General features: G+C 35.3%; 1 protein-coding gene across 1 annotated transcript in view; it reads right to left on the reverse strand.

Annotated features, from left to right (window-relative positions):
• Positions 1 to 2,683: 2,683 nt before the first annotated feature.
• Positions 2,684 to 25,300, reverse strand: part of LOC133336614 (uncharacterized) — a 57,083-nt gene continuing 34,466 nt past the window's right edge. Inside the window, 4 exon segments of the mRNA XM_061544896.1 lie at positions 2,684 to 2,909; positions 7,190 to 7,381; positions 7,660 to 7,753; positions 7,835 to 8,168. Coding sequence (XP_061400880.1) covers positions 2,684 to 2,909; positions 7,190 to 7,381; positions 7,660 to 7,753; positions 7,835 to 8,168 — 846 coding nt within the window.

Below are 25,300 nucleotides of genomic sequence, written 5' to 3' on the forward strand. Positions count from 1 at the left end.
TCGATATACTTAAAGGTGGGTCTAGGACCAATATTTCGCGGCGTTACAAACTTTTGGGGCTGTACAAAGCTATAATATCCTGACAACATAGTTGTGTAGGATATAAAAATCCACGTCTATATTTAATGTAGAAAAATATTTTTTATATACTCCACGAATAGTTTGGTTAAATATAATATATTTTTTTTTTTAATTAAAAAATTAAATTAAATTAAAAAAATATTTTTTTAACAAATTAAGGCCAAAATAGGTTGTGGAAAATATATTTTTATACTCTTCACCATAGTATGGAGGGTATATTAATTTTCTTTATCCATTTGTAACTCATCGAAATAATCATTTCCGACCCCATAAAGTATATATATATATATATATATATTCTTGATCAGCGTAAAATTCTATGACGATATAGCTATGTCCGTCTGTCTGTTGTAATCACTCTAGCGTCTAAACGAATTGAGATAGATCGCCAAAATTTTGCATATAGTCGTCTTATGTCTGCAGACAGGACAAGTTCGAAGATGGGCGTTATCGTTCCACGTTTAGGCATAGCTCCCATATAAGGGTACACCCCAATTTTCGGTATTTTGGGGTTCTTGAGCGCGTTTTTCAATATATAAATAGACTTTTCTGGTAGACCCCATATAACTTTTTCTGGTAGACCCCATATAACGGTACCTCCTAATTTTCAGTATTTTGGGGGATTTTATCGTATTTTTCCTCCGAATTAGCTGTAATTTAGTAATTTGACCTCTCCACAAAAAATTATGAATATAGGTCAATTTTTTCGGATAGCCCTCATATAAGGGAACCCTCCAATTTTCGGTATTTTGGGGTTCTTGAGCGCGGTTTTCAGCCGAATTTGCTGCAATTTGGTATTTTGTAGTCGTATATGGTAAGAAATCGCCCCACCAAAAATTATTAATATTCGCCCCCTTTTTGGGGTAGTCCTCATATAACCCCCTTTTTATATTAAAATAGTTATCTGATTTGTTCCACGTTTTGAGTTTGGTTCTAAGACTCTGTTGAAATCATTTCACCTGCGGAGGATAGCGAGATAGAAAATTAGAACGTAAGGTTCGATAATGAACTATAGCCGCATTTAGACCTAGCTCCGATATTCCCCATCTTCGAATTTGAACTAAGTTTGGAAGAAATAATAAGATGGGCAAAGTTTGGAGGAAATCTAAATTTTCTGAAACGGATTTGGTCCAAAGAAACATGGGGTTTAGAACCAATATTTCGATGAGGCACACTTTCACCGTGTTAAAGTGTATACACCCTCATTAGCCATAAGGCTGAGGGTATAACTATCCATTAAAAATTTCTGAAATTTGTATTATGGTATACATTATGGTTTACATAATCCGTTTTCAGAAATTTCGGTATAGGTCCACTTTTTGGTATGTTCCCTATATTTTCATTTCTAGTACCTGTATATCTTTGGTGGAGGGTATCCAAAGTTCGGCCCAGTCGAACTTAACGCTTTTTCACTTGTTTTTTTTTTCATTCGCGCTTGATTATATCGTTTTTAACCCTTTGAGTCCCGAATTTTTTCCTGTGACTATAGAACTATTTTCTGTGCACAGATTTAATGTAATTCTCCTAAATAGGGTATGAACAAAATTTTTACATTGCTACATCCATACCGTATCTTCTTTCTGAAAAATAAAAGTCCAATGTCAAGAAAAGCAAATGCGATATCGACGAAAAAAATCACTTTTAATTATTCTTTTGGTACTTTTTTACAATACTCAACAATAATTTGGAGGGAACAATTCGTTCATTTGGAATACGAGGCGATTTAAATAATTTGTACTGTATACGCTAATTGGTACTGTACACAATTTTGCACTTATCCAAATATTGAGAAGCGTATAACTTGACCAAAAATTTGAATTTTTTAGATTTTTCTTTTGATATGTGTCGTTCATATGTAATCCCAAGAATATAAATTTTCTAGCTGCGTATTAAATATAAGCTCTGAAATATTTTGTTGCCTGTGGGCGAAATCGGACCACAAAGGGTTAAAAGTATTAAAAAAAGTGTAAGCTTGTAATGGTTGTGTTTTTTTTTAATCATGCTTATAATGCATGTGTTTTTAAATCCCCGGTTGTATTTTTGTTGCACTGTGTTACCTTAAAAAATAATAATAAAAAATTTAAAAAAAATATTTTTTTATTGAAAAGTAATGGCCTATCCTATCCCACTTTAATCTTGTAAATTATATTTACTTTCAGTTTTTTTTGCATTTATGTTTGCACACGGTTTTGTAATAATTAAGTACAAATGAAAAAAATAAATATCTTGAATATAAAAAAAATCATAACAAAAAATTAACACACACATCCTCACACTGTTTCACACACATATCATACAAAAAATAAAATAAATAAAAAATTCAATTATCATTAACGTAAAACATAGTCATGTTATGCTGTACAGTCTGAGTTTAACTCAATTTGTCATTTGCTTTGGGTTTTTTCATCGTTTTGTTTCTTTTTTTACAATCTTCAATTTCCACCTTTTTGTTTTCTTACATACAGAGAAATGTCTAACTACGACAAACAAAAAAATAATTCTTTGTTTAATACATACATTTTTTACACATCATTATTATTTTTTACACGCGGTCATCATATCCTTACACTGTAATTTTTCTTCTTTGACGATTGAGATTTTCTTATTCTTCGGGCCAGCCCAAATCTTCACCAACCAATTCATAGAACCGCTGATTATGTTCGGCAAAGAATTTGCGCAATTTCGAAATGACCACCGGATCAACATGAGGATGTTTACGTCCCTTCGTTTCGCGTAAACAACGATCACCACTATCGTAACGCAAACAGTAGAATCCTTTCGTTTCATTGAAATAGAAGTGGTTGTTGGTAATGCGATGTTCAATGCCTGTCGACGTAGAAGAAGAAGTAAATGATTCATTTTATAAATTCTGCTATTTATTTTAATTTACACAAAATAAATTTTATTGTTCTAACTACAAGGTGAGATGAAAAAACTGCAACCGACTTCAGACTGCTGTCATTTCTAAGTCACTCGTCCGAAAGGTGATAAAGTTTGACCAGTGACAGCTCATTATATTGTTTACAAGCGTACAAAAGCATTTTGGTAAGAATTTTACAGAAAATAAAATGATTCGTGATGGAACAGAAAGAAAATAGACTGAAACCAGTAAGGAAAGTAGTAAAGTCGGACGGGGCCGACTATATGATACCCTTCACCACTTTGGGCCATAATATATAGAGTTGCTATATATATATATATATATATGAACTGATTTCAATGGGACTTGCCAGAAATTTACTTATATTAACTACAGTTCATTGTAAACCAGTGAGCGGAGCAGTATAGTCGGACGGGGCCGACCATACGATACCCTACACAACTACCACGGAATTCTAACTTTCTGCGGACATATTTTCCGAATATTACTATTCATATTCAGTACAGCCCTTCTATTTAATTATCTAGATTCCCTTCACCGTGGGTTGTGTTGTGATGATCGGCCTATTATTGGCATCGACTCGAAAAAATACCAAAAAATTAAGTATTCGCTCCACTTCATCCCATAACTATAGTCTGATCATCACCGAAAGTTATAGGCGTTGTCCTTGCCCATAACTGGATCCTCATGGAAACTTTCCAAGCGATCAGCGCCATATTTCCGCCCTTAAGTGTGGTAATGGGTTACTAAATATCTCAGTACGCACGCATCTGAAAATATTTTAATGTAACTCCCACATCTGAGTACGTACGACCATATAATTGGTATGAATTTAAAGGTCAACCACTCCTCTTGGATATACAATCAACTTCTCGGGTCTATGTCCTTCAGGGGCAAAAATATATCACACAAAAGTCAGGGTCCATTTGACCTACTAAATATTGACCGATCCTTATCAAAACAGGCATGCTTATTCTTTGGCCCGATCCCCTTCTCCATGTAAAATTTCGGGATGTTCACGCCATAATTACGGCCTCTGGAGCGACCAGAAAAACCGACAAAAATTTAGTATTTGATCCATTTCATCCCCTATATATTAACCGATCTTTACCAAAAACAATATGGGTCTTCATTGGCCAGAACCCATCCTACATGCAAAAATTCGTGAAGATTGGTCCATAACTGTGGCCTGTATCGTGTTTACAAATTATAGCGGACAGACGGACGGACACACATGTCTAGATCGACTCAGCTAGTCGAGATATGACGATCGGTATACTTAAAGGTGGGTCTAGGACCAATATTTCGCGGCGTTACAAACTTTTGGGGCTGCACAAAGCTATAATACCCTGACAACATAGTTGTGTAGGGTATAAAACTTGTGTGACAATCGGACAAACTTTGGGTCTTAAGTGCACAATTTACATAAAATCGGAAGAGAGATATATAGGACCTATATCTAAATCTAAACCGATTTTCAGGAAACTCAACACACACCATTCTAGACCTAATTCATTACGCTATGCCAAATTTCATGGAAATCGAAAGATATATAGTGACTTTGGTACACCATTTACATTAAATCGGACGAAAATATATATGGGAGCTATATTTAAATCTGGACCGATTTTCAGGAAACTTGACACACAGCAGTCTAGACCTAATCCATTACGCTATGCCAAATTTCGTGCAAATCGAAAGATATATAGTGTCTTTAGTAAACCATTTACATTAAATCGGACGAAAATATATATGGGATCTATATCTAAATCTGAACCGATTTTTCTCAATTTCAATAGGGTTCGTCCTTGGACCAAAAAGGTGACCTATGCCAAATTTCATCCAATTCGTATCATAAATGCGACCTGTACTTTGTTTACAATTTAACATGGACAGACGGACGGACGGACAGACGGACATGCATAAATCGACACAGAAAGTGATTCTATGCATATTCTCAAAAGGAACCATGTGTCTATCTCGTTTCCTTTTGCCTGTTTGTCACAAAGACATAATACCCTGTACCACAGTGTGGTGAAGGGTATAAAGAGCTAACGAGCATGGCCGAAAGTGATGAACTGCCAAATTTGGTTTTCTTCGATGAGAAATCATTCGTTGTCCAGCAGTTTGTAAACAAACAATATGATCGTGTTTACTTGCCATAGAGGTTAGCTGAAATGTGAACCTTCGCTTGGCCACCAAAACTCAAGCGCCGGCCATGGTAATGGTGTGGGCCGCCATAACAGCCGATGATAGCTCTTCGCTCGTATTAATCGAATATCATCAGAATAAATGCTAAATATTATCGTGAAAATATGCTGGAGGATGTATTAAAGCCTTCCAAGACATTCCAACATGACCATCCTGAGTGCGATGGTGGACGCGCCACTCAAGAATGGTCATGGTAATGGTGTGGGCTGCCATAACAGCCGATGATAACTCTTCGCTCGTATTAATCGGATATCATCAGAATAAATGCTGAATATTATCGCGAAAATATTCTGGAGGATATATTAAAGCCTTCCAAGACATTCCAACATGACCGTCCTGATTGCGATGGTGGACGCGCCACCCATGAATGGTTACAAAATGAGGTTCCTCGCATCATTTCCAGCGCACAATGGCCACCAACATCTCCTGATACCAATCCGTTGGACTATTGCGGAGTATTTTGGAAAGCAAGGTTGGCACTAAAAAATACCAAAGTGTCGATCACCTCAACCGCTTCGCCGGGAATGGGCCAAAATACCGCAGAGCAAAAATCGGGCAGCGTGTGATGGTTTCATTGGCCGTTTGAAGGCCATAATTCGCGCCAAAGCTGACCAATTTGAACAAATCTAAATATATTCCAAAATTTGAAGCTATTTCCGACATTTTTGCTTTCATTCAATATAATTTTTTAAAAAAAGTGTAAAAATTATGGCGCTTGACTTTGTTGCAGTTTTTTATACCCTTCACCACACTGTGGTACAGGGTATTATGTCTTTGTGCATATGTTTGTAACAGGCAAAAATAATCGTCTGTCCATGTTAAATTGTAAACAAAGTACAGGTCGCATTTATGATCCGATTTGGATGAAATTTGGCACAGCTCATTTGTTTTGCCCAAGGACGAACCCTATTGAAATTGGGAAAAATCGGTTCAGATTTAGATATAGCTCCCATATATATTTTTGCCCGATTTACGGACTTTAGACCCTGAAAATCTTTCGATTTGCACGAAATTTGGCATAGCGTACTGAATTGAGCCACGAAAGATGTGTGCCAAGTTTCGTGAAAATCGGTTCAGATTTATATATAGCTCCCATATATAGTTTCGCCCGATTTACGGACTTTAGACCCTGAAAATCTTTCGATTTGCACGAAATTTGCATAGCGTACTGAATTGAGCCACGAAAGATGTGTGCCAAGTTTCGTGAAAATCGGTTCAGATTTAGATATAGCTCCCATATATAGTTTCGGCCGATTTTTGGTAAATGGCGTACCAAAGACCCTATATATCTTTCGATTTGCACGAAATTTGGCATAGCGCACTGAATTAAGTCTAGAATGATGTGTGCAAAGTTTCGTGAAAATCGGTTCAGATTTAGATATAGCTCCCGTATATATCTTCCTCCGATTTAAGGTAAATAGTGTACCAAAGTCCTTATATATCTTTCGATTTGCATGAAATTTGGCATAACGTACTGAATTGAGGCTAGAATGATGTCTGCCCAGTTTCGCGAAAATCGGTCCAGATTTAGATATAGCTCCCATATATAGTTTCGTCCGATTTCATGTTAATGGTACCCCAAAGTCCCTATATATCTTTCGATTTGCAGGAAATTTGGCATAACGTACTGAATTGAGCCTAGAATGATGTCTGCCCAGTTTCGAGAAAATCGGCCCAGATTCAGATATAGTTTCGTCCGATTTCATGTAAATGGTGCACCAAAGTCCCTATATATCCTTCGATATATTTGGATAGAGCTTCCATATATATTTTCGCCCGATTTTAAGTAAATTGGACATCAAACTCTTCATGCTAGTCAGGTTGACATCAAATTTTGCACAACGTACAAAATTGAGCATAGAATTACGTAGTTGCGTTTTCTAGAAGTACAGACATAGCCCAACAGATAACCTATTTATATTTGATTGAAGTCGATTTATATAACTTATGGATATATAGGTAGATTCACATTTAGATAAATATCACATATTTTATTTCATCCAATTTCATGTTAATAGTCCTGTTTAATATATCCATAGTGGTGAAACCGGATCATCTATCAGACGATCGCCATTGACAACCAATATCTGTTCTCTAGGGAAGACTTCCAGCCAACGATGCAAATGTAAATGATACATTGATATGGTTAAGGGGCGATAGGATTCGTTAACAGTGCCATTGGGAAAAATGGCCAACTCTTCAAAGGATCTGCTGGAAGCGAGACATGAAAGAAAACACAATATGTAAAAAAACAAGAGCTTCAGTAAAGGCTTTTGACTAAAGGAGGACCAAAAAATAAATCTTTGAAAAAAATTTTATTTTTTTTATTTTGATGGAAAATAGACTGCTCCAAAAATAACATTTAAATGTTTGTAGTGAATTTAGATTGGAACATACGTGCCAATACAGAATGTGCCAATCCGTATGATAACAGAAAGTACATCCTTGCCTTTAAATATTAAAATAAAAATAGTGTCACAACTTACTTTGATAAAATTTGAGCTGCTGCCGCGGCCGCCGATGCAGGACTCGGTGTTGTCGTTTCATATTGCCGCATTGAATGTGCATTTTTATTATAGCCTGACTTTAAACTACCGGCACCTGAACCGTACACATATCGACCACCACCACTACCGGGGCCAATACCACCGACACCTGCACCACCGCCTCTTCCTCCTCCTCCTCCGCCACCAGCATCTATGGAATTGTCGTATATTTGTGATGAAGAGTAACCGGCATTTAATTTGTTATAGAGCATCGACGATGAGTGCGAGGAAAATTTGCCCGCATTTCCCGAAGATGAGGACTGTGGTTGCTGCTGCTGTTGTTGTTGCTGATGCGGCTGTTGGTTTTCATTGGCGTTGGCCAGTGGTAATGTGGCCGTTGCAGCATGACTACGTAATTGCGTATAATCAGAAATGGCTCTTGTCACCGGCTCTCGGACAATTAACAAAAGTTTTATGCTTGCATTCATGGCTCGTACACGTTCTGGTACCTGCAAAACAAATTGCCGGCAGATAGACAACAACATGAAATGGATGGGAAAAAAGGAGAAGAAAAAAGAAGACAAAAAACATGACATCATCAGACAATGGAGCAATACAAATGGAAATTTAAACATAATTTGTCCAATATTCGGTTAAAAGCTACGTACACACACATACACGCAAAAACACATTCAGCATACGAGTATCTAGCTGACAATTATTCGGCGATATGTTTTAAGGACATTCACACTAGGATTGGTAGAAAAAAGAAAAATTCGCAAACACACACACTGATATAAATGCTTGTTCTGCGGTAGAAAGCATAATTTTCGAATTCGGCATTTGCCAGTAATCCTGCCACAAAACTTCGAATATAGTGGCAATAAATATGATGCGGGATAAGAGAGAAAGATGGTGGGATTCCATGTTATAGGGATGGATTTTTAAAGACAAATTTTCAAGTAGTGTCCGGGACATAAGTACGGATTTTTCCAAGAAATCTTTTCAGATATTATTATGGAATCATAGACATTGATCTTTTAAAGAATCCTTCGAAAAGATATTTTGCAAGGACTTGCAGGGCTGTAGGCGTGGATTTTTTAAAGAATGTTTGGCAAGGACTTGCAGTGCTGTAGGCGCGGATTTGTTAAATAATTTTTACCAAGGACATGCAGGGCTGTAGGCGTGGATTTTTTAAAGAATATTTGGCAAGGACTTGCAGGTTCCCAGGCGTGGATTTTTTAAGAATATTTGGCAAGGACTTGCAGGTTCCTAGGCGTGGATTTTTAAAGAATATTTGGCAAGGACTTGCAGGTTTCTAGGCGTGGATTTTTTGAAGAATAATTGGCAAGGATTTGCAGTTTCCTAGGCGTGGATTTTTTAAAGAATATTTGGCAAGGACTTGCAGGTTTCTAGGCGTGGATTTTTTAAAGAATATTTGGCAAGGACTTGCAGGTTCCTAGGCGTGTATTTTTTAAGAATATTTGGCAAGGACTTGCAGGTTTCTAGGCGTGGATTTTTTTAAGAATATTTGGCAAGGACTTGCAGGTTCCGAGGCGTGAATTTTTTAAAGAATATTTGGCAAGGACTTGCAGATTTCTAGGCGTGGATTTTTTTAAGAATATTTGGCAAGGACTTGCAGGTTCCGAGGCGTGTATTTTTTTTAGGAATATTTGGCAAGGACTTGCAGGTTTCAAGGCGTGGATTTTTTAAAGAATATTTGGCAAGGACTTGCAGGTTTCAAGGCGTGGATTTTTTAAAGAATATTTGGCAAGGACTTGCAGGTTTCTAGGCGTGGATTTTTTAAAGAATATTTGGCAAGGACTTGCAGGTTTCTAGGCGTGGATTTTTTAAAGAATATTTGGCAAGGACTTGCAGGTTTCTAGGCGTGGATTTTTTAAAGAATATTTGGCAAGGACTTGCAGGTTTCTAGGCGTGGATTTTTTAAAGAATATTTGGCAAGGACTTGTAGGTTTCTAGGCGTGGATTTTTTAATGAATATTTGGCAAGGACTTGCAGGTTTCTAGGCGTGGATTTTTTAAAGAATATTTGGCAAGGACTTGCAGGTTTCTAGGCGTGGATTTTTTAAAGAATATTTGGCAAGGACTTGCAGTGCTGTAGGCGCGGATTTGTTAAATAATTTTTACCAAGGACATGCAGGGCTGTAGGCGTGGATTTTTTAAAGAATATTTGGCAAGGACTTGCAGGTTTCTAGGCGTGGATTTTTTAAAGAATATTTGGCAAGGACTTGCAGGTTTCTAGGCGTGGATTTTTTAAAGAATATTTGGCAAGGACTTGCAGGTTTCTAGGCGTGGATTTTTTAAAGAATATTTGGTAAGGACTTGCAGGTTTCTAGGCGTGGATTTTTTAAAGAATATTTGGCAAGGACTTGCAGGTTCCTAGGCGAGGATTTTTTAAAGAATATTTGGCAAGGACTTGCAGGTTCCTAGATGTGTATTTAAAAAAATAAATAAAGAGTACGTTATCGTTTATGGATGGATTTTTTATTTACTTCAAACTTTAAATGTGTTTAAGACCATTCTATTTATATTGACCTTTACAGGGTACCTTAAGGATTCCCTACAACTAATCCCCAAACGAATATCTTTCTTTAATGTTTCTATTCTTAGCTATCAATACGTGAGTCTCCCTAGTCTTGGTAAAAACAATAAATGAAGTAAATAACCAAGAACAGCAGCAGTATTATACTGTAGGAATAAATATAGAAAAATTACAATTACACATACATACGTACACACATATAAAATTATTATTTCATTCTTTGGAACAAAGTAACAAGAACAACTACTACCACAAAAAAAGAAAAAACAAGAAGGAACCTCATCCATTATTTAAACTACGGACATTTAATTAAATTCCTATTCAACTTTCCAAACCCCATTTATTTATTACGAGAGAATAAAGCGGAGAAAACATGCTTAATTGCATTACTTTCGCTTCAATTTGTAGCAGGCCAAAGGATCAGCTCGGATGGTGGGTGTGCCTTCCAGAATGGTAAATGGCTAGTGTACTATATAGCTATACTGAACGGAACGGAACACACTGGATTGCAAAAAACAAAAATCCCACCATCGACAAAACCCCTGTGGAGTTAAGTAGTCGTTATGGTCGGGGAACGGATGTTAGATGTGATTATTTACTGGGAGTACATTCGGCAGCAATGCCAAGCACCAACATCGTCGTCCTTGTCGTCACATTAATACGAAAGGACATAAAATTGCTATCAGACAAAAAATGGGCTGAAATTATGCTACTGCAATTGTTGGATGCACAAGAGAAACACGGGAGAGGCGAAGAGACATTATTTCCATTCATTGCATAGAAAACATCCTGGTTAACTGCTAAACCAACCATAACAGAGACTCTAAAAATATACCAAACCAACTGCATCCACTGTATGTTCTGTGTGTCCTTTCTTCACAAAAGCATAGTGATAAAGTGGCCGTCATTATGCATTTACTTCGATCCTTAAATGGCATTGTTACCATGGGTATGCGAATTGCCATTGAGACTATTTCACGATTCCATAGAAAGGCTATTCCACTTGGAGTGATATTGTTAGAAATTCTAACCGAACAATAAATATTTGAATAGAAAGCAAGTGAATATCATGATAGGGACATGGGGGGAAATAGGATTGCTATATGAGGTTTAACATTTTATTATGGCAATGGACTTGACTCGAGGAAATAAATTATTAACGTAAGAAGAATATTTTGCAAGGACTATTAAGGCAATATGCGCCGATTTTTTAATGAATATTTGGAAAGGATTATTTGGCCGTAGTCGTGGATTTTTAAAGAATATTTGGCAAGGATGGCGGGGTCCTAGATGTGGATTTTTTAGAGAATATTTGGCAAGGACTACAGGGGCCCTAGGCGTGGATTTTTTAAAGAATATTTGACAAGGACTATTTGGACCCTAGGCGCGGGTTTTTCAAAGAATATTTGGCAAGGACTATTAGGACTCTAGGCGTGGATTTATTAAAGAATATTTGACAAGGACTATTAGAACTCTTGGGGTGGATTTTTTACAGAATATTTGGCAAGGACTATTAGGACTCTAGGCGTGGATTTACTAAAAATATTTGGCAAGGACTATTAGGACTCTAGGCGTGGATTTACTAAAAATATTTGCAAGGACTATTAGGACTCTGAGCGTGGATTTACTAAAGAATATTTGGCAAGGACTATTAGAACTCTAGGCGTGGATTTACTACAGAATATTTGGCAAGGATTATTAGGACTCTAGGCGTGGATTTACTAAAGAATATTTGACAAGGACTATTAGGACTCTAGGCGTGGATTTACTAAAGAATATTTGACAAGGACTATTAGGACTCTAGGCGTGGATTTACTAAAAATATTTGACAAGGACTATTAGGACTCTAGGCGTGAATTTATTAAAGAATATTTGGCAAGGACTATTAGGACTCTAGGCGTGGATTTATTAAAGAATATTTAATAAATCCAAATATTTAAGAAGGACTATTAGGACTCTAGGCGTGAATTTATTAAAGAATATTTGGCAAGGACTATTAGCACTCTAGGCGTGGATTTATTATAGAATATTTAAGAAGGACTATTAGGACTCTAGGCGTGGATTTATTAAAGAATATTTAAGAAGGACTATTAGGACTCTAGGCGTGAATTTATTAAAGAATATTTAAGAAGGACTATTAGGACTCTAGGCGTGGATTTATTAAAGAATATTTAAGAAGGACTATTAGGACTCTAGGCGTGAATTTATTAAAGAATATTTGGCAAGGACTATTAGGACTCTAGGCTTTTAAAAAGGACTATAAGGGCCTTAGGCGTAGATTTTTTTAAAGAATTTTTACCAAGGTATATATAAGAGATCTAGGCGTAGATTTTTTAAAGAATTTTTACCAAGGACTAGACGTAGATTTTTTAAAGAATTTTTACCAAGGACTAGACGTAGATGTTTTAAAGAATTTTTACCAAGGACTAGACGTAGATTTTTTAAAGAATTTTTACCAAGGTATATAAGAGTTCTAGGCGTAGATTTTTTAAAGAATTTTTACCAAGGACTAGACGTAGATTTTTTAAAGAATTTTTACCAAGGACTAGACGTAGATTTTTTAAAGAATTTTTACCAAGGACTAGACGTAGATTTTTTTGAAAAATTTTTGCCAAGTGATACAATTTTTAATAAAAGTGATACACTTGTTGTTACAGTAGTAGTAGTACATAATATATTGACCCTAATACTTAACACATACATATGTACATACAATTTCACATTTCCCTTACCAAAACCCCATTTTTTTAATTATTCCACATACATTGTTATTTTAATGTTTTTTCCCCTCGAATTTAGGTCAAATAGACTAACCATTATCTGATTAGTACTAGTCTATTTGTTTTCGGCCATAGAATAATTCACAACTGAATAAACTCCAACTACATAAGGGACTAAAATGTTTTAATTAATTTACATATATCATCAACGTCAAAGGACTTGTTCGATGGTCATCAAATTTCAATTTGCGAAAAAATCATAAAAAACACCCCCCCAACGAAAGTACATACATAAATTGTTATTGTAATATTTGATTGTGCAATAAAAAAATGTTGTTACACAAAAATAAAATTTTTTTTCTAAAAAAACACGTAATGCCCAATCATTTATTCAGCTATGTAAGTGCAACAACAATCCACTACATACAATAATATTTTACCATCTAAAAAAAAAAAACAATTAAAAAAACATGTTTTTCCATTTGCTAGCAGCGATAGTAGTACTAGGGAAAAAGGGTCTTTCACCAGAACAAACAATAAAATAATTGCAACGATAATAACATTGAAAACGAATGAAAAAAAAAAACTATGAATATCTAACAAAAATATAAGGCCGGCAAAAAAAGAAAAACTATTGGCTGTCAACATTTACATGGGCCAATATTTTTTTTGTTCCCACCATAATCCTAACTGCTGTTTTTCCTGCCATTTCAGCAATTATGAAGCGAAAATATTTATTTCTATTAATTTGAAATGGATGTTCGAAGCCTAGCAGGGTCAATAGTTTAGGTTTTTTTCATAACATCACAATAACAATAAATGTAATGAATTTTATTTTCCATTTTACATCGACCTGCAAAAAAAAAACTTGGCAACCGAACATGAGTTCATAAAACCATAAAAACCTGCTGAAATTAAATTAACTTCAACATTTCGTTGATTTTTTGGCGATATTAGTGAATAATCTACCTTTGTTGAATTGGCAATAAACATAGGCATGTAACTTGATAGTATCTCTTTAAACGGATTCAAGGAAAATTTTATGTACGAATAAAGTATTAAAAAATTAAATAAATATACATTCCAAATGAAATTTTGAGAAATGATTTGGTTTATATGGGTTTATAAAATTATTGTAAAACAAGTAAAAATAACGATTGGTTCGGTCTGGGCGAAATTGTTTAAGTCTGGCGGGATATTTATATATTAACTATATATTCATTGGAAAATGTATGCTAGTAGGCTGTGTTTAAACCCTGAAAAAAATATAAGACAATCAGGTTGAAAAATTGGACTAAAACTTCTAAACGACGAAAATTAAACGATGACTTTGTAATTATTGATATGGACCTCTATTAATAAATTTCTTACATGATTTTCTCTTACAAGAACCCAATTAAATCTCCAAAATAAACCAGTGATCGGAGCAGTATAGTCGTACAACTTCCACGAAAATCTAACTTCTGAGATTGGGCAATACTTCGCGATATTTGGACCCTTTTGACCGACTAGAGGTTAACAATTATTATTATTATTACTAATATTCAGTACTGCCCATCTAATTACTTGTCCAGATTTCCTTCACCGTGGATTGTGTTGTAATGTTCGGCTTTCAATTGTGGCGGATCGAAAAACAACAAAAATTAAGTTTTCGGTCCACTTTATCCCAATATTATTATCTGATCAGCACCGAAAATTATAGGTGTTGTCCTTAAACATACCTGGAATCTCATACAAAATTTCAAAGCGATCGGTGATATATTTGCGAGCTCTAATGTGGTAATGGGTTACTAAATAATATATGAATACCTAAGCACCTGTAAATATTTACGTGTAATTCCCACATCTGAGTACATATGATTGGTGGCAATTTAAAGGCCAACCACTCCTCTTGGATATACTATTAACTTCTCGGGCCTATGTCCATCAGGGGTTAATATATACGCCGTAGAATACAATTTTTGTAATTTTTCACACAAAAGTCAGGGTCAATTTGAGTCGCAAAATATTGACCGATCTTTATCAAAACAGACATGATTTTTCTTCGGCCTGATCCCCTTCTCCATAATTGCGTCCTTTGGAGCGACTAGAAAACCGACAATAATTAAGTATTTGGTCCATTTCATCCCCTAAATATTGACCGATCTTTACCAAAATAGGGGTCTTCATTGGACCGAACACATCCTGCATGCAAAATTTCGTGAAGATTGGTCCATAACTGTGGCCTGTATCGTGTTTACAAATTATAATGGACAGACGGACGGACACATGTCTAGATCGACTCAGCTAGTCGAGATATGACGATCGGTATGCTTAAAGGTGAGTCTAGGACCAATACTTCGCGGCGTTACAAACTCTTGGGGCTGCACAAAGCTATAATACCCTAACAACATAGTTGTGTAGGGTATAAAAATTTCCCATATAATTTTCTCGCACAAGAAACCGAAAAAATGTCCGAAATGAAATATCACCTATAAGTGGGCCCTGTCAAAACATGGACCTACGCAAAAATGGGTAATTGAAAAATATTCTTTAAAAAATCCACGCCTGTGTGGGTCCTTGAAAAAATATTCTTTAAAAATCCACGCCTTGTGTGGGTCCTTGAAAAATATTCTTTAAAAAATCCACGCCTTGTCTGGGTCCTTGAAAAATATTCTTTAAAAAATCTACGCCTTGTCTGGGTCCTTGAAAAATATTCTTTAAAAAATCTACGCCTTGTCTGGGTCCTTGAAAAATATTCTTTAAAAAATCTACGCCTTGTCTGGGTCCTTGAAAAATATTCTTTAAAAAATCCACGCCTTGTCTGGGTCTTGGAAAAAATTATTTAAAAAATCCACGCCTTGTCTGGGTCTTGGAAAAAATTATTTAAAAAATCCACGCCTTGTCTGGGTCTTGGAAAAAATTATTTAAAAAATCCACGCCTTGTCTGGGTCTTGGAAAAAATTATTTAAAAAATCCACGCCTTGTCTGGGTCTTGGAAAAAATTATTTAAAAAATCCACGCCTTGTCTGGGTCTTGGAAAAAATTATTTAAAAAATCCACGCCTTGTCTGGGTCTTGGAAAAAATTATTTAAAAAATCCACGCCTTGTCTGGGTCTTGGAAAAAATTATTTAAAAAATCCACGCCTTGTCTGGGTCTTGGAAAAAATTATTTAAAAAATCCACGCCTTGTCTGGGTACTTGAAAAATATTCTTTAAAAAATCCACGCCTTGTCTGGGTCCTTGAAAAATATTCTTTAAAAAATCCACGCCTTGCCTGGGTCCTTGAAAAATATTCTTTAAAAAATCCACGCCTTGTCTGGGTCCTTGAAAAATATTCTTTAAAAAATCCACGCCTGGTTTGGGTCCTTGAAAAATATTCTTTAAAAAATCCACGCCTCCTTGAAAAATATTCTTTAATAAATCCACGCCTGCTTGAAAAATATTCTTTAAAAAATCCACGCCTGGTATGGGTCCTTGAAAAATATTCTTTAATAAATCCACGCCTGGTATGGGTCCTTGAAAAATATTCTTTAATAAATCCACGCCTGGTATGGGTCCTTGAAAAATATTCTTTAATAAATCCACGCCTGGTATGGGTCCTTGAAAAATATTCTTTAATAAATCCACGCCTGGTATGGGTCCTTGAAAAATATTCTTTAATAAATCCACGCCTGGTATGGGTCCTTGAAAAATATTCTTTAATAAATCCACGCCTGGTATGGGTCCTTGAAAAATATTCTTTAATAAATCCACGCCTGGTATGGGTCCTTGAAAAATATTCTTTAATAAATCCACGCCTGGTATGGGTCCTTGAAAAATATTCTTTAATAAATCCACGCCTGGTATGGGTCCTTGAAAAATATTCTTTTATAAATCCACGCCTTGTATGGAAAGCCCCAGAAAAAAGTATTCTTTAATAAATCCACGCCTGGTATGGGTCCTTGAAAAATATTCTTTAATAAATCCACGCCTGGTATGGGTCCTTGAAAAATATTCTTTAATAAATCCACGCCTGGTATGGGTCCTTGAAAAATATTCTTTAATAAATCCACGCCTGGTATGGGTCCTTGAAAAATATTCTTTAATAAATCCACGCCTGGTATGGGTCCTTGAAAAATATTCTTTAATAAATCCACGCCTGGTATGGGTCCTTGAAAAATATTCTTTAATAAATCCACGCCTGGTATGGGTCCTTGAAAAATATTCTTTAATAAATCCACGCCTGGTATGGGTCCTTGAAAAATATTCTTTAATAAATCCACGCCTGGTATGGGTCCTTGAAAAATATTCTTTAATAAATCCACGCCTTGAAAAATATTCTTGGAAAAAATATTCTTTAATAAATCCACGCCTGGTATGGGTCCTTGAAAAATATTCTTTAATAAATCCACGCCTGGTATGGGTCCTTGAAAAATATTCTTTAATAAATCCACGCCTGGTATGGGTCCTTGAAAAATATTCTTTAATAAATCCACGCCTGGTATGGGTCCTTGAAAAATAAAAATCGACGCCTTGATTCGGATGTTGAAAATATATTCCTTATAAAATCCACGCCTTGATTGGTGTGTTTAAAAACTGTTCTTAAAAAATCCACGCCTTATGTTTTTAGATACTATATTCATAGAAAAAATGTCGCCGATCCTTGAAAAAATATTTCTTATCAGGAACTTATTTGAGGTTCCTCTGTATTTTATGACTATCGTCCACGTTTTATTCCGCAATATATAAATAACCAACATTTATTAGATACGTTACTTTGCTATTTATATTATTCGCATTTAAGCTACTGTTTTATTACAGCGATTTTATTTTTATGCTCTCCGTTGTATAAAAGAGAGTAAGAGTGCCAACAACCGGATATCCGTTGGTGGTTTTTGCTATTATTTTTATGCCCTTTGTTGTTTTTATGGATGGGTATTAACAAACACACACACAAAATATAAAAATAAATTTGCAAATATTTCAGAATATTTTTGGGGTGAGTGTCTGTGTGTCCGTCGTAGAACAGAGAGTTGTTGCCAAAACCTGTTGTGGAACGGAAGAGGGTTTATTTGGCAACCAAATAATTTCAATTGAATTGATTATTATAAAAAAAAATTAGCAGCCAAAATGTTTGTTGTTAATTAATTGTAATTTTGTTATATGGATAATAACGGCTTATACTGTAATGATTTCCGAATTTGAAAATATAATAAATTAATGGGATTACTTCGAAGTGGAAAAAATAATAAATTATAGTTTTTAATAAAGGGGGATTAGGTATCGGATATTTGAATGTGAGTGAAATTTGTTGAATATTTAAATGCTATTATTTATGGTTCTTATTACATTCTAATTAGATTAATCGAATTTAAATGGAATTAAGGCGGCTATTGGAAATTCACAGGGACATTTCTAATGATTTTTTTAAACAATATTTTTGAAAATAACCAACAAAAGGTTGAAATTATTAAGGATATTTTTTAAGGACCAACACATGGCGTGAATTTTCTTGGATAAACAAATGGATTGGGCTTTTAAAAATAAACAAAAGGTTTGGATTTTTTATGGATATTTTTTAAGGACCAAGACAAGGCGTGGATTTTGTTAAGGGTATTTTTTTGAAGGACCTTTACCAATGTATACATGTACAGACAAACTATATGCCACAACAATGAACTATAGTGGCCCTTTTTCCTATTCAGTGTAGCGTACATTTATGTGTCACACACACATAAACACCCACAAAATTTTTAAACCCACTACAAGTACTAGTCCAACGCTGATGTCGAATTTGGAATTAAGTAATAAATCTTTTAGTATTGACATTATTAATATTTATTGAATGGCGTGGAAAGCACACACACACAATCACAGCTAAATCTACCAACATGCACGTGCATGTTTGAGAGCAACATCCTATTTGCGTGATAGCCACAAGAGCTTGGACAAACGAACGCCACACCATCAGTCAGCTTAAAGGATAAAATTATCTAAAAAGCCAAGCAAACAAAACACGGACAAATCGTTGTGGCCAATAGCCAATTTGGTTCAGGCTATAACCATTTTTTTTTGGTGGGTAAAATACTGCAGGGTACAGTTTTTCATTCTATCGTTGGACCACAATCATATGACTGAAGGCTACAAGGAGTCGTGCGAATGTTGCTCATAACACCCCTAACACACACACTCGCAGATAATGGAGGTAAGGTGTAGCTGAAGAAGTATTTGCTTCAATTTCATTTCTACTTATTTTCCTACTTCTTCGCATTTCTTTTTTTCTTTTCGAGAAAAAAAACTGAAAATTGACTGCATGCAGACTTGTAAAAAATTTATTGCAAATATTCTTTTAAATTGACACTATCAATAAGGATTTCATAGTTCGCAAATAAAATTGATATAAAAATACGTTATATAGGAGGAGGGTGTAGTAGATTATTCATGGTGTCATAATTTAAAAATTCTATTGCTGGGATATTTAAATTGATACATGGCAAACCCCATCAAAAAATAATAGAAAATACAATGTTGATGGAATTGAAATTTCGAAAATAAATGAGGAACATTCAATAATGTGGCACACACAAAAAAAGTGAAAAAGATTTTTAGTTCGAGCTCATACTTCTAGAGTAGCGACAAGAATAATTTTGGTCGGTAACAATAAATTAGAGTTATATTAAAAATGTACAAACATGTCTGCGGACTATTTTTTGGAGAGAAGGTGTTTGATCCTCCAATAATATGAAATAGAAAATTTCAGTCACTTTAACTGGCTACGACCTTTAAAATACCTAAAATGGGACGTCCTCGAGGCTTTGCCAAAACAAGGGCGGTCTCTTAACTTCATATTTACATTCATCTAAAATATTTACATATTTACATCGATTTTATGGAATTATGGCATATACGTAAAATTGAGACTATATAAAATAATCGACGTAAATTAATGTTTTGAGAACCTAAAATGCTAATTTTCAGATACTTTGGTGGAAATGAGGATAAGATCTTCCAAATAAGATCTTCCTTATAAGGAATAGTCCCTCATAAAGGTTACAAAAATTCTCTAAAACATTTTTTATGGTCTGAATGTTAAATAATGTATAATGAAGTTTTAAATAATGTTGTCGGGACTCTTATATGTCACAACATCTAATTACAGTCACTTCTGCCGGAATTACGCTGTTACGACCTTTATATGGGAGCTATATTTTACGTGGATGTATTTTACTACAATACTTAAAATGGGGTGGAACTATAAACTGTTGGATAAGTCCAAAAATGTAAGCCATTGCCGACACCAAATTTTTCAAAGAATAATTCTTAATCCTTATGGAGCGTAGACTTTTAAAGGCCTATGCGACCTTAGATTTTTGGAAGGATAACTTTTTTATAGCCCTGTAGAGCGTAGATTTTTAAAAGGATAAACCTTTGTCGACACCAGATTTATTGAAGCATAATTTTTGTAGCCATGTCGAGCGTATATTTTAGACCAGTGAGCAGAGCAGTATAGTCGGACGGGGCCGACCATATAATACCCTACACAACTTCCACGAAAATCTAACTTTATCGTTATTTACACCCTCTTGAAACCTGACTAAAGGTCAACATATATTACTAATATTCAGTATACGAGGACTACACTTGTCCAGATTCTCTTTACCGTGGGTTATGTTGTGATGTTGGGCTTTCAATTGTGGCCTATAGATCGACTAAAAAACACAAAATGTTAAGTTTTCGGTCCACTTCATCCCAAAATTATTATCTGATCATCACCGAAAGTTATAGGCGTTGTCCTTGACCATAACTGGAATCTCATGGAAATTTTCAAAGCGATCAGCGTTATATTTCCGCCCTCTAGTGTGGTTTTGGGTTACTAAAAAATGTCTGAATACGTTAGCACCTGTAAATATTTAAGTGTAGCTGCCACATCTGAGTACATACGACCTCTTGAACATACTATCAACTTTTTGGGTCCAGGTCCTTCAGGGGCAAATATATACGCCATAGAATACAAGTTTTGTAACTTTTCACACAAAAGTCAGGGTCCATTTGACCCGCTAAATATTGACCGATCCTTATCAAAACAGGCATGCTTATTCCTTGGCCCGACCCCCTTCTCCATGCAAAAATTCGCGGTGTTTGAGCCATAATTGCGGCCTCTGGAGCGACCAGAAAATCTGACAATAATAAAGTTTTTGGTCCATTTCATCCCCTAAATATTAACCGATCTTTTCCAAAAACAATAGGGGTCTTCATTGTCCAGAACCCATCCTACATGCAAAATTTCGTGAAGATTGGTCCATAACTATGGTCTGGTCTTGATCGACTCAGCTAGTCGAGATATGACGATCGGTATAATTGAAGGTGGGCTGCACAAAGTTATAATACCCTGACAACATAGTGGTGTAGGGTATAATGACAATTTTACAAGGATAATGGATAATTTTGCAAGTCCTGCAAATCTTCGATTTTTAGATTTCTTGAAGTATAAATTTAGAGTTCGGTTGAGCTTAGATTTGTCTAGGGATAATGTTTCAAGCCCTGCAGAGCGTAGATTTATTAAGTGATAATTGTCCCTTGGAGCGTAGAATGTAGATTTATTAAATGATAATTTTCAAGCCTTGCCGATCGCAGATTTTTTAAAGTACAATTTTTAAAGCCCTGCCGAACGTAGAGTTGTGAAGCAAGCTCGACAGTGCGTGACAATTTATCAAGCCCGACTACAAAAATAGACTACAAAAATACGATTTTTTTACATTTAGTGGGACCGAAATGTCAAATACAATTAGTATAAAAATTCGGGGCTTGATATTTAATGGTTATCTGTAAATCCAAAATGCGAACTTAAAGTCATTTTGTCGGAGTACGTAAAATATCCTAAAATTTGTAACCACCTGAGAACCCGAGGATAACTTTGGTTGCCTTCAACTCGAATATTACATGTAACTATTTTAAAATTTGTTAACCTCTGAGAACCCGAGGAACATTTTTGGTTTTCAAATTGTTTAAAAAAGATTTCCTGCCCTTTAGCTGGTCTTCCAATACTCCCAAGCTAGGCTTTTACCTCAATTTTTAAAAATTCATGGCTTTAAATCGTCTATACGTACTCCCAGACTCACTGCTATTCGACTTTAAAAATGTCTAGGCTTTCAGCTCGTTTATAAAATAACCTTTAAGTTTTTTATAAAGACTAGCTAGTTTTCTATTGCTGGACTTTAAAGATTCCCAGGTTTTCAATTCCTTTATTAAAACTCCCTGATCTTCAGCCATTCTATAAATACTCGATAACCTTCAGTTTGTTTATAACGCCCTTCTGGCCCTTCAACTCGTCTACTTTGACTCCCTGACCTTATGTTCCCCTATAAGAACTCGCTGACCGTCTGCTTGTCAAAAAAACTCCTTGGCCTTCTGCTCGTCTATTAAGACACCTTGGGCTATATATAAACTATAAAGAATACGCGGACTTTAATCAGTCTATATATATATATATATACTCCTGACTTCCTGACGTTTAGCTCTTCTATAAAGACTTTATTACCCACTCAGAGGTCTTCAGCTCGTCTATAAAGGTTTCGTGACTTTCTACTCGATTATAAACACTCCCTGATCTATATAGACTAACTGGCTTTCAATACGACTTCAACTCATCCCTAAAGACTAACCGGACAACAGATCATGTTCATTTTGTACATTCACGCTCTCGGTTTTCAGCTCTTCTATTACATTTGCTTTATCTATTAGCTCAGCTCGTCTATAAAGAGTAGCTGACTTGTAGCTCGCCTTCGTCAGCTCCTTTATAACCAATCCATCGCCTTCATCGTCTATAAAAACTTCACTGAATGGGCTTCAACTAGTCCGACATAAAACAAGCCGGTCTTTAGGTGGTCTTTATAGACATCCTAGCCTTCAATCTGCCTATAAATACTATTTGTCTTTCAGCTTTCTGAAAAGACTTATGGGCCTCCCAACATTAGCTGTTCTTATAAGTATATCCTTACTTCAAGTCTTCTATAAAAAATAACAACCAGTAAAGAAAGTAGTAAAGTCGGACTGGACCGACTATATGATACCCTTCACCACTTGGGGTATATTCTACATATCCTTACAATTGCATGTCAAAGTGCCCTCGAGGGAATATGCTCATGTCATTCTGTAACCTATGCTTAATTTATTTTTATTTGGGCAGATTTATGTAAAATCGGACGAATATATATGTATACATGGGAACTATATCGAAATCTGAACCGATTTCTCCGAAACCTACCACTCATCATTATAGACTAAATTCAGTACGCTATGCTAAATTTCGTGCAAATCGAAGGATATAAAGGGATTTTGGTGCACTATTTACCTAAACTCGGACGAAAGTATATATGGGAGATATATCAAAAACTGAACCCATTTTCACGAAATTTGACACACACCGTTCTAGACTTAATTCAGTACGTTATGCCAAATTTCGTGCAAATCGAAGGATATATAGGGACTTTGGTGCACCATTTACATAAAATCGGACGAAAATATATATGGGAGCTATATCTAAATCTGAACCGATTTTCACGAAATTTAACAAACATCGTTCTTTACTTGAATCAAAACGCTATGCCAAATTTCGTACAAATCGAATGATATATAGGGACTTTGGTGCACCATTTACATTAAATCGGACGAAAATATTTATGGGAGCTATAATTAAATCAGAACCGACTTTCATGAAATTTTACACACATCGTTCTAGACTTAATTCAGAATGCTATGCCAAATTTCGTGCAAATCGTAGGATATATAGGGACTTTCGTGCACCATTTACATAAAATCAGACGATAATATATATGGGAGCTATATCTAAATCTGAACCGATTTTCACGAAATTTAACAAACATCGTTCTAGACATGAATCAATACGCTATGCCAAATTTCGTGCAAATCGAATGATATATAGGGACTTTGGTGCACCATATACATTAAATCGGACGAAAATATTTATGGGAGCTATATTTAAATCTGGACCGATTTTCACGAAGCATGGCAGACGAAACTCTAGGTTCAATTCAGTACTCTATGCCAAAATTCGTTCAAATCGAAAGATATATACGGACTTTGGTACACCATATACCTTAAATCGGACGAAGATATATATGGGAGCTATATCTAAATCTGAACCGATTTTAACGAAATTTAACACACGTCGTTCTAGACTTAATTCAGTACGTTATGCCAAATTTCAAAGGATATATAGGGACTTTGGTACACCATTTACATAAAATCCGAAGTAAATATATATGGGAGCTATATCTAAATCTGGACCTATTTACAGGAAACTTAACACACATAATTCTAGACCTAATTTTGTACGCTGTACCAAATTTCGTGCAAATCGAAAGATATATTTGGACTTTGGAACACAATTTACCTTAAATCGGACGAATATATACATGGGAGCTATATCTAAATCTGAACCGATTTTCAGGAAACATAACACACATCATTCTAGACCTAATTCATTACGCTTTGCCAAATTTCGTGCAAATCGAAATATATATAGGGACTTTGTTTCACATTTACCTTAAATCGGACGATGATATATATGGGAGCCATATCTAAATCTGAACCGATTTCTACGAAACTTAGCACACATCATTTTAGGCTTAATTGATTACGCTGTGTCAAATTTCGTACAAATCGTAAGATATATTTGGACTTTGGAACACTATTTACCTTGAATCGAACGAAATTATATATGGGAGCTATATCTAAATCTGAACCGATTTTTCCCAATTTCAATAGGGTTTGTCCTTTGGCCAATTAAGCGGCCTGTGCCAAATTTCATCCAAATCGGATCATAAATGCGACCTGTACTTTGTTAACAAAAATATATGGACGGACGGATAGCCGGACGAACGTACGGACGGACAGACGGACATGCATAAATCGACTCAGAAAGTGATTCTATGCATATTCTCAAAAGGAACCATGGGTCTGTACCACAGTGTGGTAAAGGGTATAAAAAGTATATGTAATACCTGTTAAATATCGTCCCTAGACAGGTATCTTGCCGCAGCTTATAGATAGATTTCTTACTGCAGTTTTATGTTTGAACCAATTCACAAAATTGAAATTTCAAAATTTAAGCCATCTCGAAATCGTGACCAATCGAATAATGACAGAAATTTGTGTTGTAATGCCATTTTCAATTTAATTATGGAGTCAAATACCGGTGTATGCCTTTGCAGCAAACATACATACACACATTTTCCATTCAAAAGATAAATGACTGGTATGTTCTGTTGGGAATATGAAGCGGCACAAACGTGAGCATTTCAATGGCCATGTGTAGAAAAAGAACACATGTATGCATGTACTAACTGCTTTGGCGGCAGCAATAATTATTGTTCATT

This window comes from Musca vetustissima, unplaced genomic scaffold (genome assembly GCF_032173495.1).
Source record: "Musca vetustissima isolate MV318-11 ecotype Yass unplaced genomic scaffold, APGP_CSIRO_Mvet_v1 utg15283, whole genome shotgun sequence".
Classification (NCBI taxonomy): Eukaryota; Metazoa; Arthropoda; class Insecta; order Diptera; family Muscidae; genus Musca; species Musca vetustissima.